Source organism: Eulemur rufifrons, chromosome 25 (assembly GCF_041146395.1).
Source record: "Eulemur rufifrons isolate Redbay chromosome 25, OSU_ERuf_1, whole genome shotgun sequence".
NCBI classification, from domain to species: Eukaryota; Metazoa; Chordata; class Mammalia; order Primates; family Lemuridae; genus Eulemur; species Eulemur rufifrons.
In genome coordinates, this window is record NC_091007.1 from 14,765,882 (window position 1) to 14,781,641 (window position 15,760).

The 15,760-nt window shown below is 37.6% G+C and overlaps 1 protein-coding gene across 5 annotated transcripts in view; it reads left to right on the plus strand.

Annotated features, from left to right (window-relative positions):
• The window catches only part of MLLT10 (MLLT10 histone lysine methyltransferase DOT1L cofactor), a 187,714-nt gene that overhangs the window by 143,338 nt on the left and 28,616 nt on the right, over positions 1–15,760 (plus strand). For all 5 annotated transcript variants that reach the window (XM_069458815.1, XM_069458817.1, XM_069458816.1 and 2 more), the window contains one exon: positions 14,700–14,878. In XM_069458815.1, coding sequence (XP_069314916.1) covers positions 14,700–14,878 — 179 coding nt within the window. The remainder of the gene's footprint in view (positions 1–14,699; positions 14,879–15,760) is intronic.

The window sequence follows — 15,760 nt, forward strand, 5'->3', positions numbered from 1 at the left end:
GGATCATTTTGTTTTTGAAGTTTTTATGCTATTTTAGTAATAAAACACCATGACCCCAAGGGAAAAAAAATTTTTTTTCTAGTGTGGCAGGCAATGTGTTAAAGATTGTCACCATCTCGATGACATTCTTTTTCTCTTTGTATAATGCAGTGATTGTTTTGCAGCTTCTTTTCATATTAACTTTTAGTCCTGCATTTGCATAAACAATGTCCCAACCATGTTGATTAAACCTGGAGTCATAGACCGTGTCCTGTGGTAGGCTGTTTGCATAGATAGCTGATATTACTTGTTCGATACTTACAGGGTCATTTTATTTCAAAATCTCTGAAATTAGATATTATGTATGTTCCCATTTCTAACAAAATAGTATATTATGTAATAACAGCTAGATATTTGGAATTATGCTTCTGATACTTTTTTCCATCATGCATGTAATATTAGGAGCAACTAACATTTTCATTTTAAAGGTATATTCGAAACCTCATGTTAATAGTTATTTCTGACTTAGGAAACCAAAAAACTTTAATTCATGTTGGTACTACTAGAAAATCTGATTTCCACCCAGATCAATCCTGAAGGAGCTACAGAGAGAAGACAAATCAGTGTAATAAACAAAATAAAAGACCTGAAGGAAGTTAATAGTGATTTGAAACAAAATATTAAAAAGAAACAAGTAGAAATTTTAGATATGGAAAACTATAGTAGTCAAAGAATATAATAAATGTAATATATAACACAGTGGATACAGCCAAGGAACAAAATAATTAATTGGTAAATCAGATAAAATCCTCTAGAAATAAGGAATGGACCAGGCCTCTGTGTGTGTGTGTGTGTGTGTGTGTGTGTTTATATAAAATAAAAGTAATACAGAGAATAAATCTAGGTAACAGGAGCCCTAGAAAGGGAAATAAATAAAAATGGAGAAGAAGAAATAATTCAAAGAAATTGAATAGAAGTAAAGTTTCTTTAAAAATATGGCCCATAGTGTGCCAAAGAAAAAAAAGATTGAAGGAAAAATCCTCATTAGACACTATGTAGGGAAATTTAAAAATATTAAAAGATAAGGAGAGAATTCTACAACTTGGACTTTTAGAATATTAATATTGAAGTTTCTGTTGGGGAGAGAGATCTAAAAATACTTAATGGAAGAAATGACTTCTGTCCTAAGGAACTGTACAAAGTAGACTTACAGAGATATTTATCATAGCAAAAAAGTACTGGGAATTAAAAATTATATTCATATTTCTTGTAGCATCTCCTAGATTTGATTAAGTGATGTGTAGGAAGTTTTTCTAGTTCCTTATTTAGGAACTTGGAAGTGTATCTGTGTTGTAGTTCCCAGACACCAAACTCAGAACACCAAATTATAGGTACATTATGAACGCAATTATTAACATGCACCTGGCAAAGGACTGTAAACTTTTTTTTTTTTTTTTTTTTTTTGAGACAGAGTTTTCACTCCGTTGCCCGGCTAGAGTGCCGTGGACCGTAAACTTCTTATTGCATGATGGTTCCTGCTTTCATTTTGCTCTGGTTCTAGTTCAAAGAGTCAGAAATAATAAGGAATAATTATGAAATAAAGTGTTAGACAAAATTATCATAATAGTTATTAAAATTAATGGTTCAAGAGTAGTGGTTTTCTTTTCTCCATTTTCTGACATTGAATGTGATCATTATTTTTTATTTAAAACACAGAAAAATATTTACAAAAATGGCAAATTATTTTAACAGCTGCTATATCTAGTAAGGTTATGTTCTTCATTTTACTTGGCACATTTTTTTCCTCTACTAAATCTCTCTTTTAATTAAACTAAAGAAACAAGAAAAAATTACAGTGTACCATATACATTTCATGATGCTTATTTAGGCTTATGATTGATAATTAATTTAAATGTGTCTTATCTCTTATTAGTTGAAGTACTTGCCTTCATTAACTTGACAGTTCATATTTTATACTTCATTTGAGCTAAGTTTTTCTAGAAGAAAAAACCACACCGAATACATATTCATATCATTATAGATTCATGATAACAATTGTAGTTGATACTTAAATTGCTTTGCAATGTTAATACACCTCTCTAGGAAACTTTTACTTTTTGCCATAACTATTTATTTATTTTTGAGACAGCATCTCCCTCTGTCACCCCAGCTAGAGTGCCATGGCATCATCATAGCTCACAGCAACCTCAAACTTGTGGGCTCCAGGGATCCTCCTGCCTCAGCCTCCTGAGTAGCTGGGACTGCAGGCACGCACTGCCACACCTGGCTAATTTTTCTATGATATATATTTTTGACCTCCCCTTGCCCACACCCAAGATATTAGATGTCTTTCCCAGAAAAAAACACTTAATCATCCTCTTAGAACCCAGTTTGGCAAACCTCCTTGATTTGTATCCACCCCCCATTCCTTCCATTCAGTCTTGCTTGCTGCTAAAGGCTAGTCCTTACATGTGCTCTTGATTTCATCCTTTTCTACCTTTTTAGAGACTTTGTCATCGTAGTTTCCTCCCCCTCTTTTCATTGTCTCTCTTTTCTTTTTCTTGTTTATCTAATCATGCTCTACTTGAAGATAGCCAAAACCCCTCAAACCTTCTTTTAATCCTGCATTCCTATTTGTTTGTCTGCACCTCAGATTGTTCAACTACCGCTCACTCATGTAAGATCTTCTCTTTGTTTTTTTGTTTTGTTTTTTTTTTTTTGAGACAGAGTCTCACTCTGTTGCCCGGGCTAGAGTGAGTGCCGTGGCGTCAGTTTAGCTCACAGCAACCTCAAACTCCTGGGCTTAAGCGATCCTACTGCCTCAGCCTCCTGAGTAGCTGGGACTACAGGCATGCGCCACCATGCCCGGCTAATTTTTTGTATATATATATATATATATATATATATATTTTAGTTGTCCATATAATTTCTTTCTATTTTTAGTAGAGACGGGGTCTCACTCTTGCTCAGGCTAGTCTCGAACTCCTGACCTCGAGCGATCCACCCGCCTCGGCCTCCCAGAGTGCTAGGATTACAGGCGTGAGCCACTGCACCCGGCCTGTTTTTGTTATGTATCTGTGTGTAACTTAATTCTTCTTGAGACTTGTGTTTCCTGGTTGAGAGAATTCATGCCCTTCATCAATTCTGGACACAGACTTAACCATTATATTTCAAATATTGCTTCTTCCCATTCTTTCCATTACATCTTCTAGAATTTTTATTAGACATATTTAGACTTCAGTTCTGCTCTTTCTGTCCTTTACCTTTCCTTTATACTTTCCATTTCTTTATCTCTCTGTTGTATATCTGAGTAATTTATTTAAATCTTTTTTCTTCATTAATTATCTCTTTAGGTCTGTTTATTGTTTCACCTATTAAGTAAAAAATTTCAATGAACTTTTTTTAATTTTAGAAATTCTTTGTGGTTCCTTTTCAAATGCACTTAGTTTGGTTTTCGTTTTCATTTTTTTTTTTTTCCCCAAAAACATATGTAATTCTTTCCCCGCATCTAAAACTTTTTTTTTTTAAACAGTCTCAAACTCATGGAAAAATTGCAAGTGTAGTAGAGAGAACTTGATATTTTTCTAATCCATTTGAGAGTGAGTTGCAGATGTATATTTCGTGAGCACTGAATACTTAAGTATTTCCTACATGCAAGGATATGCTCCCACAAAATCACAATACAGCTATTGAGAACCGGAAATTAATGTTGCTATACTACTACTATCTGGTCTTCAAATGCTATTCAGGTTTTGACAATTGTCTCAATAGTTTTTGAGATCCCAGGCTAGTTATTTTGGATTTTATTTATTTTTGCATTAGATTCATTAGGTTATTTTTAGGCTAGTTTTTTCATTAGGTTATGTTTTTGGGGGCAGGAATATCATAGAAATGATCTTTCCATTGCATGTTATCAATGGCCCATAATCAGGCTTTTCCAATATAAAGGTTTTCTTTTTCCCTTTATAATTAGTAGTTATTTTGTGGAATAGATAGTGAGATTGTATAAATTTCCTATTCCTCATCAATCTTTCAGTTTATATCAGTTTAATTTTATGAATTCATAGGGTTAATAATCCATTACTCAAGACTGACTGTGGTGCTCATATTGTTGACAGTTTATTCAGTGGGAGCCCCTTTGAGCTGGCTCCCTGTTCTTTTGACCTGTCCCTGTTATTCTTTGAATGCTTCCTTCCTGGCACTGCAAATGTGTTCATTTTCTATTGCTGCCATAACAAATTACCACAAATTTAGCACTTTAAAACCACACAGGTTCATTAGCTTTCATTTATCATATTTATTAATAGGTTAGAAGTCTAGGTTGGGTTGGCTGGGTGTTTTGCTTAGAGTCTCACAAGGCTGAAATCCAGGTGTTGGCCAGCTGGGCTCTTACCAGGAGGCTCTGGGAAGAAACCACTTGCAAGCTCCTTCAGGTTGTTAGCAGAATCCTATTCCTTCCTTGAACTTGTCGGACTGAGGTCGCCATTACTAACTGTCCTCTAGGATGAGGGGTGCCCGTAGTTCCTAGAGGCTTTTTTTTTAGGACCTTGCAAATTAGCCTTACATCTCAGAGCCAGCAAAGGTGAGAATCCTTCTGGCCCTTATAGCCTCTCTGACTTCCCCTTCTGCTACCTCTGTCTTGGTGTGTTCTGCCACATAATCTCCTGACTCATCTGCCTTCCTCTTCTGTCTTAAAAAGCTCATGTGATTGCTTTAGGTCCACCTGGATAACCCAGGGTACTCTACCTATTTCAAAGCCAGCTGACCAGTAACCTGAATTTAGTCTGCAAAGTCCCTTCACAGCAGAACCGAGATTAGTGTTTCATTCGCTAACCAAGGGATAGGGAAGGGAGGGGGGTGTCTTAAGAATTCTGCCTACAACAGCAAGATATTCCAGCTTCCTCTTTTTTATATAGAATCTTGTTCCTTTTTCATATTTTTTAATTCCTCCTCTTGGTTCTTAATCATTTAAAATACTTATCTCAGTCTTTATTTGCCATTTCTGTTTTCTAAAGTTCTAAATATTTGTGCCTGCTAATTTGTCATCTTGGGGATTGTTTGCTTAAATGGTTTTGAATTTTGGATTGTGAACTCATGTTTTAGCCTGGGTTGATTTTGTATTTGCTTCACTACCTGACTCTTTTTTATGTTATTTTAATGCTTGGGATTTACCAGACCTGGCACATCGTGTAAATTCAAACCCAGAACCTATCTGAAGGCGAGGCTGTGGCATTAAATTCTTAGAGCAGACTTTTTTACTCCCCGTCCAGAGCACAGACCTAATTGGACCAGCTTCCTTGTTTTCTCCCTATGCTGTGGTTTTGTGTGTGGGATTGGTTTTTTTTGGGGGGGGGGGATGGTCTGCTCTTCCACTGAAGGAGGATGGTTTGCTCTTCCATTATAAGTCTCAGCTACATAAATAAGGTCTCATCAGTTTCAGCCTTCCATCCCTTAAGAGGCCCAAGGTCTCATCTTTTTTCCTTTTAGGCATTAAAACCAAAGTTTTGAGACAGACCGACTTTTCTAGGGTAGCCTGTTCAGCTTCAGGTTTTTAAGTTTCCTCTTCCTTTTTGACCTGTAGAGATTTCCCTCACTTTCTTGTGGTCTCAAGTATTCATTTTTTAGGTACTTAGGGGGGTTTTTAGGGCGTCTTGTCTGCCTCATTGCCAGAAACAGAAATTCTCCTGTTCATTGATTTTTTAGGACAGCTTCTTACTGACTTCTGGAACTACTGCTCCACTCAGATCAGGAATGGCTTTCGCATTGCCACGTCATTGGGTGTTTTCCAGTTTTCATCCTGGATGACCTCTTAGCAGATTTATTTTTGTTGAAGAATTCCTGTTGGAAACATCTTCTTTTTAATATTTTTAAAATTCTTATTTTATAATATTATGCTTAGCTTTTGTTTTATAGTTGCCCTACTCTTTTGACCTATTTCTTTTTAGTCTTCCTGTGGCTTCTCTTTATCCTAATTTAGTGTTAATACTCCTTAAGCCTCTATTTTTCTCCATCATTCTCACCAGAGTTTAGATACTTGAAATCTTTTGTATGAAATGTTGTAATAGCTGTCTAAGTGATCTCCCTGATTCCTCTCTTCTCTTGTCTTTCAGGGCATTGTCCACACTGCAGCCAAAGTGGTCTTATAAAAACATAATTCTGATCATGCCACTCCTGGTTAAATCTCTTTATGGCTTTCCATTAGGGTGGAATTAGGTAGTACTTGATGGCCTGTAAGGCTCCACATGAGCTGGCTTCTAGCTTCATCTTTGAGCATCTTATTTCTTTGCTTATTCTGCAGTACTGGCTTTATCAGTTTCAGGGTTCATTTTGTATACGTCACAGAAGTGAATTCTGTCCACTTTAAGCAAAAGAATTTATTGGATGTGTATAGTTATTTTAAAGAATTAAAGGAAAAACCCTGTTTCCTACCTCTGGAAGGACAGCAATAGGTATAGTTTTAAGAGTTAGGTAAACAAGACTTGATCAGTAGGCTCCTAATATTATTGCCATTAGACTAACTTAGGTCTGACCATTTTCTTCCCTTTTGAGTATGCATTTAAGATTTAAGTTCCCATGAAAGACAGTTTGTCTGTTTGGGTCACATGTGCCCCCTAGGCCAAGAGTGTGTGAAATGTGGGAGGGGTGCTTCCCTGATAGAAAATAGGATGCTATAGGAAAAGAACTTGGAAAGAATTCTGGGTAAATAAAAACAGAAATGGTCCCTAAGGACTTCTTTTAGCTGATATGTCATTTCTTCAAAGAGGCCAGCCCTGGACTGTTAACCTCAGTGAAGTTGCCCCTTATATTCTGTCATAGCACATTCTGTTAATACTTTTTCATCATAGCACTCATGTTTGCATTATTATCTATTTAATGGCTGTCTCCTTCACCTGACTTTAAGCGTCATGAATACAAGGATGTCATCTGTTTTATTTTTTGTAGTATTTTCAGCATCTCTTATATTTTGTCTGGGCATAAAAAGCACATACATTTTGTAGAATATTGTAAAATGAAGTTAACGTTGCAATATCCAATTGATTTAATAAAAATGATATTAAGACATCTAAAAAGATTTTATAATGAAATGGGAAAATGTGTAAAATATAAGAAGATTAAATTCTATAATTAGTATATAGGAAGCTGTGTAGAACAAAACAAAACCATAAACTAAAAAGTTTGAAAATTGACCAAAATATCACCAGCTGGTGGGTGATTTTTTTTCTGCTTTTCCATGTATTTCAAATTTTTAATAATGAGTATGGGCCAATTGTGGTGGCTCACTTCTGTAAGCCTAGCATACTGGGAGGCTGAGGCAGGAGGATTGCTTGAACTCAGGAGTTTGAAGTTGCAGTGAGCTATGATGATGCCACTGCATTCTATCCTGGGCAACACAGTGAGACCCTGTCTGAAAAAAAAATGTATAATTTTTATAGGTAATGTCCAAAGGAGCAATATATAATGAGTAAAATTGTTCATCTTTATATAAAAATAGAGCAACCTAAGAAATAGTTAATGCTGGCCTAAAGAGATTTAGGAACACCTATATTCTATCAAGATGGCCAACAGTCTCAGAAAAGAGAGTTCTAACTTAAAAAATTTTATTTTACCCTCTCTGAGTAATGAATGAATTAATGAAGACATATTCCACAGTCTAGAAAGGGAAAACCAAAGATAAAGAATTTGTAAGTGTTCATTAGTTGCCAAAGGGAAGGGGCATTAAGGCAAATTGATCATGGAAGCTTTTTCTGTCATTGTATACATCATGCCATTTAATTCTTCTAACTCTTAGTAGATATTTTACATTTAAGAATATGGCTACTGTTTATCAGATGTTTACCGTGTGGTAGACAGTATGCTAATGTTAGTATATGGTTTGCGTATGTCAGCCTTGTGAAACCATCAGTACCATCCTCACTTTATAGATGAAGGTACATGAGGTTCAGTGAAGTTATTTGCACAAGGGGACAGGATTTGGACTTTTAACTCCTTTAATACCTGTAGAAAAGAACATTCACTCTCTTGGGATGTGGGTTAGGGATACCTTATTAAGGCTTAATTATTTACTTGGTTAAATATTCCTCAAGACTATCTTATGCGTTTACTCTGGTTCTTTTGCTGAATAAGCAACTGGATGGGTACTGATCTGACCTCATAGGCAGCTGGAAAGTGGGAAGTAGGAATTCAAGTTGGTGAACACTAATATTCCTGTCACTGGACAGGCATACTTCTGTGTTATATCAATTTTGTGTAATTGCATAGATCACACTAATAAAATCTCAAGTCTAAACAATGTTCTCCTAGCTTCTTCCCATACCATACTATTTTTCCTGAGATGACCATCTGTCTCCATGTTTTCAAATCCAATGGGCATTTTCAGTCTGTATTTTAACTAGACTTCTCAGCTGCATTGGATGCCATTTCTTTCTTCTGCCTCTCTCTTTTCTTGGCTTCAGTGACACCATAGTCATGGTTTTCTTCTAACCCCACTGGTGTCAATTTTCTGTAGGAATTCTTCCACAAACTATCCTTGAGATGTTGGAGGGCCTCAAGACTTAGTCCTAGGATAGCTTTTAATAAAACTTCCATTCTTCCTGTTCCAGTTTTTACCACCTCATTAAATGACACTTTTAATCGCTAGTCGGAAACCCGTGACTCATTCATAATACTGTTCTCTACCCTACCTACCAAATCTAATCTATCATCAAGTTTAGGTGATTCTGACTTCTAGATGTACTTCAGATACATCTTTCTCTATGTTCAGTACCACTACCACCTTAGTCCATAGGTACAGGATTTTTCTTCTACATCGTGGAACAGACTCCTAAAAGATCTGTTTCCACCCATCCCCCTTTCAGTCCATTTGCTATATAGCTGTTGAAGGGGTAATCTTTTAAAAAAGTTAAGTCATGCTGTTTGCCTTTGGTGTCTTCCTATTGATTTTAGCATAAATTCTAAACACCTCTACATGGCTTACAAGGTCTCGCTGCTTTTCCTCTCTCCACCCTGTCCTACCACTCTCTCCACTGTGCTTTGACTGCACTATCTACATTTTCTTCCTTGAGTATTCCAAGGTCTTTTGAACAAGCTTTTCTGCCTTACTCTTTGACCAGTTAACACCTATCTAACATTTAGACGTTGGCTGAAATATTTCTCCAGACAGGTCTTTCTTGCTTCCTAATTTTTACTTTTAGGGTACCTTCTTCTCTTCCATCATAATATATGTTGGCATTTATATTCATGTATTTGTTTTAATGTTTGCCCTCCTAATTTAAATTGGAAATTCCTGGAGAGCAGGGACCTTGTCTGTCTTGTTCCTTACTTTATTCCCTGCTCCTAGTGCAGTAGCTACTGAATATTTGCTTGATAGATGAATGAAGGAATGATCAGGATGTCACTACCACCCTCATATCATTCTACATCTTTGTTTCTACTCTATATCCTTAACAGATGAATTTCAGGATATTTTTGTAGTATTTGTGCATTACAGGATTGAGGGGTTTTGTTGTCTTTGTTGTTGTTGTTTTGAGACAGGTTTTGCCCTTTTGCCTGAGCTAGAATACAGTGGTGTCATCATAGCTCACTGTGGCCTCAAACTCCTGGGCTCAAGTGAGCCCCATGAATAGCTGGGACCACAGGCATGCGCCACCACAATCAGCTAATTAAAAAAAAAATTTTTTTTTTAAAGATGAGATCTTGCTATGTTGTCCAGCCTGGTCTCAAACTTCTGGCCTCAAGCAATCCTCCTACCTTGGCCTCCCAAAGTGTTAGGATTATAGGCGTGAGCCACCACATCCAGTCCAGTTCTTTTTAATTCAAGGAATGTCACCTTGATTTGGGTTAAAATAGCATATGATTTGTAAAAGATGGAAATAGAGTGATGTTAAATAGAAAGCAGGTACAGAACAATTTCAGGAGGATGCTGTACCAGTCATACCTGAGATGTAAAGGAGTGGAAGGAAATCAGTCATTCTCATTTTCAGTGAAAGATTTAGAATTTTAAGCTTCTTGTGTTTATAGAAAAGGAAATTTTTGATTTGTTGTATTTTACAGCAGTAACTGAGTTTCAAAGTGTGATCACTGAATTGCATGTTTAGCTATGTAATTTCCCATAGTTTCAAGATTGAAGGTCCTCAGTCACGACAGTTTTACTTCTCAATGTGATACTTTTATGATATATTACTGCATACGGTGATGGCAATTGCAGCTTTCATTCTATATAGTTAGAGCTACTATTTATTGAAACTTAGTGTGTGGTTGCCATTGCTAGAACCTTTATATGGATATTCTCAAATTCTCACAAAAAGTCTTTAAGGTAGTTATTATCTTTGTTTTATGAATAAGAACAATATGGAGGCTCAGAGGGTTAAGTAATTTGGTTAAGATCATATAGTTTGAAGAGCCAGGATTTGAACCCAATACTGTCTTAGTCAAAAGCTTATGCTGTTTCAGTTTCAGCACGCTGCCTCCAGCTAACTCTTGTCTTTTAGTTTTAGAAGTTGGAGACTCCATGTATAGTATGCTTTTCACCACCAAAATAACTAGGTAATCAGCATTTTATCTAACATACTTTGAAGAAACTGAGTTCAAGTACTTTCTGTAGCTTCTCCACCTGAATCTTCCTCTAAATCTAAATAGTGCTTTGTTTCATGTATACTTCTTGTGGTACCTATCCTTTCTCTCCTGTATCGCAGAGCTTATGAATATTTATTACCTCTGCTGTAACTCCTAAGTTCTTTGAAGGCAGAATTCTTTTCTATTTTTTGCTGTCGTCAGTACCTTTTTTATAGTTGAAACTCAGTATTTGTTGAATTATCTATGGAGTGGCCGGGCGCGGTGGCTCACGCCTGTAATCCTAGCACTCTGGGAGGCCGAGGCGGGTGGATCGCTCGAGGTCAGGAGTTCGAGACCAGCCTGAGCAAGAGCGAGACCCCGTCTCTACTAAAAATAGAAAGACATTATATGGACAACTAAAATTCTATATAGAAAAAATTAGCCAGGCATAGTGGCGCATGCCTGTAGTCCCAGCTACTCGGGAGGCTGAGGCAGTAGGATCGCTTAAGCCGAGGAGTCTGAGGTTGCTGTGAGCTAAGCTGACGCCACGGCACTCACTCTAGCCTGGGCAACAAAGTGAGACTCTGTCTCAAAAAAAAAAAAAAAAAAGAATTATCTATGGAGTAAACAACTTTTAAAAATATATGTATATTTTTCTGCTATGTGTCTGTTATTTGCAATAAAAGGTTTATAAATATTCATTTCATTAACATGCTGTCTCTTTTCTGTCCTTCTCAGCTAAACTATCTTGTCAAGATTTATTGCTACATGTAGTGACTCCTTTTTCTGGTCTTATCCTAAATAACCAGTAGAATCATTTGGCCTTTTCCTTTGAAATTTGAGTGGTTTCTAAGATGGTCTCTCTCAGTTTTCTGAGTTTGTCCTTTGTTGTCTATTTGTCTGCCCTTTGAATAGTAATGTTCCCTAGGGTTCTGACTTTGGTCCTCTTCTCTTGATCATGCTGAGAACTTTCCCTGGGTAGTCTCATTTTTGTTCCTTGGCTTTGACCAGTATCCATAACAGGAGTTGTAAATCAGATACTTCTAGGGGCTGAATGGAGAGGTGAGCGGACTCTGGTGGATCAAAGTACCTGTGCCCCCTACAAAGCTCTAGCCAGAATGTTGCTATTTCCTATTTCAGAATATAGTGTCCATTGTTGTTAGATCTGTAGTTTTTCAAGAGAAATTAGACATCTAGACTTTTGCTTTTTTTTTTTTTTTTTTTTTTTTAAGAGATGTTATCCAGTCCAGGAGTGTGGTGCTGTGATCATGGCTCACCGTGGCCTCACTCCTGGGCACAAGTGACCCTCCTGCCTCAGCTTCCCAAGTAGCTGGGACTACAGGCATGCACCACCACGCCCAGCTACTTTTTTTGGGAAACTTGGTGTGGAAATAGGGTCTTGCTATGTTGCCTGGGCTGGTCTCAAACTCCTGGCCTCAAGCCATCCTTCTGCCTTGGCCTCCCAAAGTGTTGGGATTACAGGGATGAGCCACTGGCCTAGCCCGAAATCTAGACTTTTTAATGTGAAGTTTTCACATTTCTAAATATGAGCAACTAGTTAAATTTTTCAGCCATGGTGTAGGCCAACAGAAAGTCTTTTTAGTTTGTAAGTTTAATTAAATTCACTGTGCTGCTGGCTCCTAATCTGTGTCTCCAGACCCGATTTTCAGCTGAGTCGCAGGCTTATCCCATTGTGTTCTAGACTGCATGGGCACTCTGTGTCCCACAAGCTTCTGGAGGATGCTGGTCGTCACCCTGAACCTCTAACCTGAATTAGGAAGTGGTTTCAGGTAGAGAGAATCCTGATTCCACCACCTCCTAGGTCACCTAGCAAGTTACTTTATTTCTTTAAGCTTCTGTTTACTTATGTAAAAAGGAAGTGATGTTTAACTTTTGGAAGTTGTCGTGCTGGCCATTCCTGGCCCTCAGTCTCTGCTGGTGTTTGGGTGAATGGTATCACCACTTCCATTGCCTGGCGCTTAAGAGGTGGTTGGTCTTGACTCTCATTTTTATTTTTCAGGGCTAATTAGTTACCAAGTCCTGTGAACTTTGCCTGTGTTGTTACCTTAGTTTAATCCTAGTTTCTGCTCACCACTATTATTGCAGCAGCCCTTAGTAACTTTCAGCCTACTGCCAGTGATTTGTGTTTTGCTTAAACACCAGTGAGATCATCCCAAGCTTCTGTTTAAAAATTTGCAGTGGTTCTTCGTTGTCTAAACTTCTAACTTTTAATGTTCTTCTTGATCTGGTCCCTGCTTGCTTTTTGCCTCATTTCTTGCTTAAACTATATAGATGGTACTTATAAGTCCTTAGAATTTACTTCCCATTATGTTTGTTCTGCAAACTGTTGCCACCTCTGCAGTGCCTTTAAAAATTAGCTTTAAAGGCACCGTCTTCTCTAGTAAGTTTTTAAACTCCCACCCTTCCTCACTCTGGGCCTGATACCTCTTTTGCACTCATAGCCCCCTGAGGATGTCTCTATCATAGCACTCCCCACACAGCCTTTTGTATTGTCTTTTTTGCAATAATCTTCTTAAAGGCGGAGACCACATATCTTGAATGGCTTTGTATCTCCAGGGCTTAGAATAATGCCTGGCAAACAGTGAGTTCTCAGATGTTTGCAGAATGAATGCATTTGCTGAATGAGTAAATCTTTTTTTCTGGAGAAATTATAGCTATAAAAGGAATCTAGGAGCCTTAATTATAGTTGTAAGTACTTTTAATATGTCCCAATTCTTTTATTTCCCTTGTTTGAAGACGATTGTAGGTGCTTTTATTTATTATGAATCAATATTTATGTTGTTTAGAACAAAGTAAATTGTATGATGATTTAAATTACTAATAATTGTTGCTTCCTAGGGCTATAGTTTCTAAAAAAAAAAAAAAAAAAATTTTTTTTTTTTTTTTTTTTTTTTTTTTTTTTTTTTTTTTTTTTTTTTTTTTTTACTGTAGCCCTTTTAGGTTTATTCTTTCCTGCCTTCCTCCTATTACAGTGTCTAGTTCTCAGGATCTGCCTCCCTCCCACCCTGCCAAGAGCCCTTGGTTTGTAGCAAGGTTTCTCAGCCTCCACACTGTTGACACGATAGGCCAGATGTTTCTTGGTTGTGCAGGACTGTCCTGTGCACTGTAAGTGTTCAGCAGCATCCCTGGCCTCTACCCACTGGGTGCCAGTGGCACGCCCCAGGTTTGACAACTAAAAATGTCTCCAGAGGCTGATTTTTCCCTGTGGGGCAAAATCACCCTTAGTTGAGAACTACTAGTTTGATCCTGATCCTGTCCTTCTCTGTGAGCTCTTTGTTATCATGAGCATGATTTCCCATTTTTAAAAAGCAATCAAAACACTTAAAAAAATTAACTCCTTGTTTCCTGTTAGGCTCATTTCTCTCCCTCTCCTGTTCCATCTTCTTTTCTAGAATGACTAGTTTCACTTCCTCATTTCCCCCTTTTCCTTCTGGCTTTTATCCCCGTGGTGAAACCGAAACTGTTTTCATCAAGTCTCTGGCCACTGTCTTTTACCTTCTGTGTTCCCTGGAGTGCCACCACCTTGTAGTCTTGAGAGTCTTAATCCTCCCACCACCTCTGCACAGTCAGTCCGAAAGGCCTGTTTGTTCTAGTTCCTGAATCTCTCTAGAATCCGCCTACGTTATTTATTCCCACAGCTGTGTCATCAGCTTTATTGGCCTCAGAATTTCAAGTCTAGTCGTGTTTCACTGTATTTTCTACACTGTAGCCTTTCTGGGACAAATTTGGTACCCATTTCACACTTAAATTATGATTTCTGGGGCCTTAGCATTTGCATTTTGGAAGGCCTACCAGGGGACTTTTATACAACTCTAATTGCTTCATTCTCCTGTTTAAGAATTGTTTCATTGCGCTTAGGAACTCCTAAACCGCTTTGTCTATTTTTTGTGTGTGAAGCTCTTCCTGCTATGGTCCCTGCCTATTAACAAAGGCATTTTTGATTTAGGTTCTTTTAGACAAGTATTTTATGAAAAGTCAGTCTTTATTCATTTAGTTACTAGTCCATTTTTTTAAAACACCAACAGTAAAATTTATAATTGGGGGAGGGAACAGGAGGAAATTTCAGTTTTCTAACTTATCAATTAATATTGTGTCTGTGACAAATTTGCTGAGTTATAAATATTTAAATAAAATTTCTTTTCTTGCAGGTATTTATAACAGCAATGATGTAGCAGTGTCATTTCCAAATGTAGTGTCTGGCTCCGGATCTAGCACTCCTGTCTCCAGTTCCCATGTACCTCAGCAGTCTTCTGGGCATTTGCAGCAAGTGGGAGCTCTGTCCCCCTCAGCCACAGCATCTGCAGCCCCTGCTGTTGCCACAACTCAGGTAAAACAGTGTGCTGTGCCCTGACATGCAGTAGATGCGTTTCTCTCTCTCTCTCTTTTTTTTTTAAGTGAGTTTGGTCAGAGGAAAAATACAGGAAATAGGCCTTCCTATAGGAATTTATGAAATAACCTCAATTTGTATTCACATGTTAGTGGAAATATTAATAATAGACATTTTTATATAATATTCATCAGAGGGGACAGATGAGTGTGTGGGCACCGACTGATACTTTTCAATTTCTGAGTTTCTAGTTTTATCCTAATAATATAAAATAGTAATTTCAAGGGGAGTTTTTATTCTTTCTTTAAGAAACTAGGACTCACAGAGTATGAACTGGTTTGGAACTCTTGTGATTTTTATAATTCCTTTATAATTTTTTAAATCACACAAATAATACATGAAAATCTGCTGTCTAAAATTTTTTTTTTTGAAACAGAGTCTCACTTTGTTGCCTGGGCTAGAGTGAATGCCGTGGCGTCAGCCTAGCTCACAGCAACCTCAAACTCCTGGGCTTAAGCGATCCTCCTGCCTCAGCCTCCCGAGTAGCTGGGACTACAGGCATGTGCCACCATGCCCGGCTAATTTTTTCTATATATATTTTAGTTGGCCAGATAATTTCTTTCTATTTTTAGTAGAGACGGGGTCTTGCTCTTGCTCAGGCTGGTCTCAAACTCCTGACCTCGAGCGATCCACCCGCCTCGGCCTCCCAGAGTGCTAGGATTACAGGCGTGAGCCACCGCGCCCGGCCTGTCTAAAATTTTTAAAAACCAGTTTAGGAGAATGTAGGATAAACAGTGGAAGATCCCTTCATGTATACTATGTGATTGTCCTCCTGGTGGGAGAGAACAAATATTCATAAATATTGTAAATAGTGGTGAATAT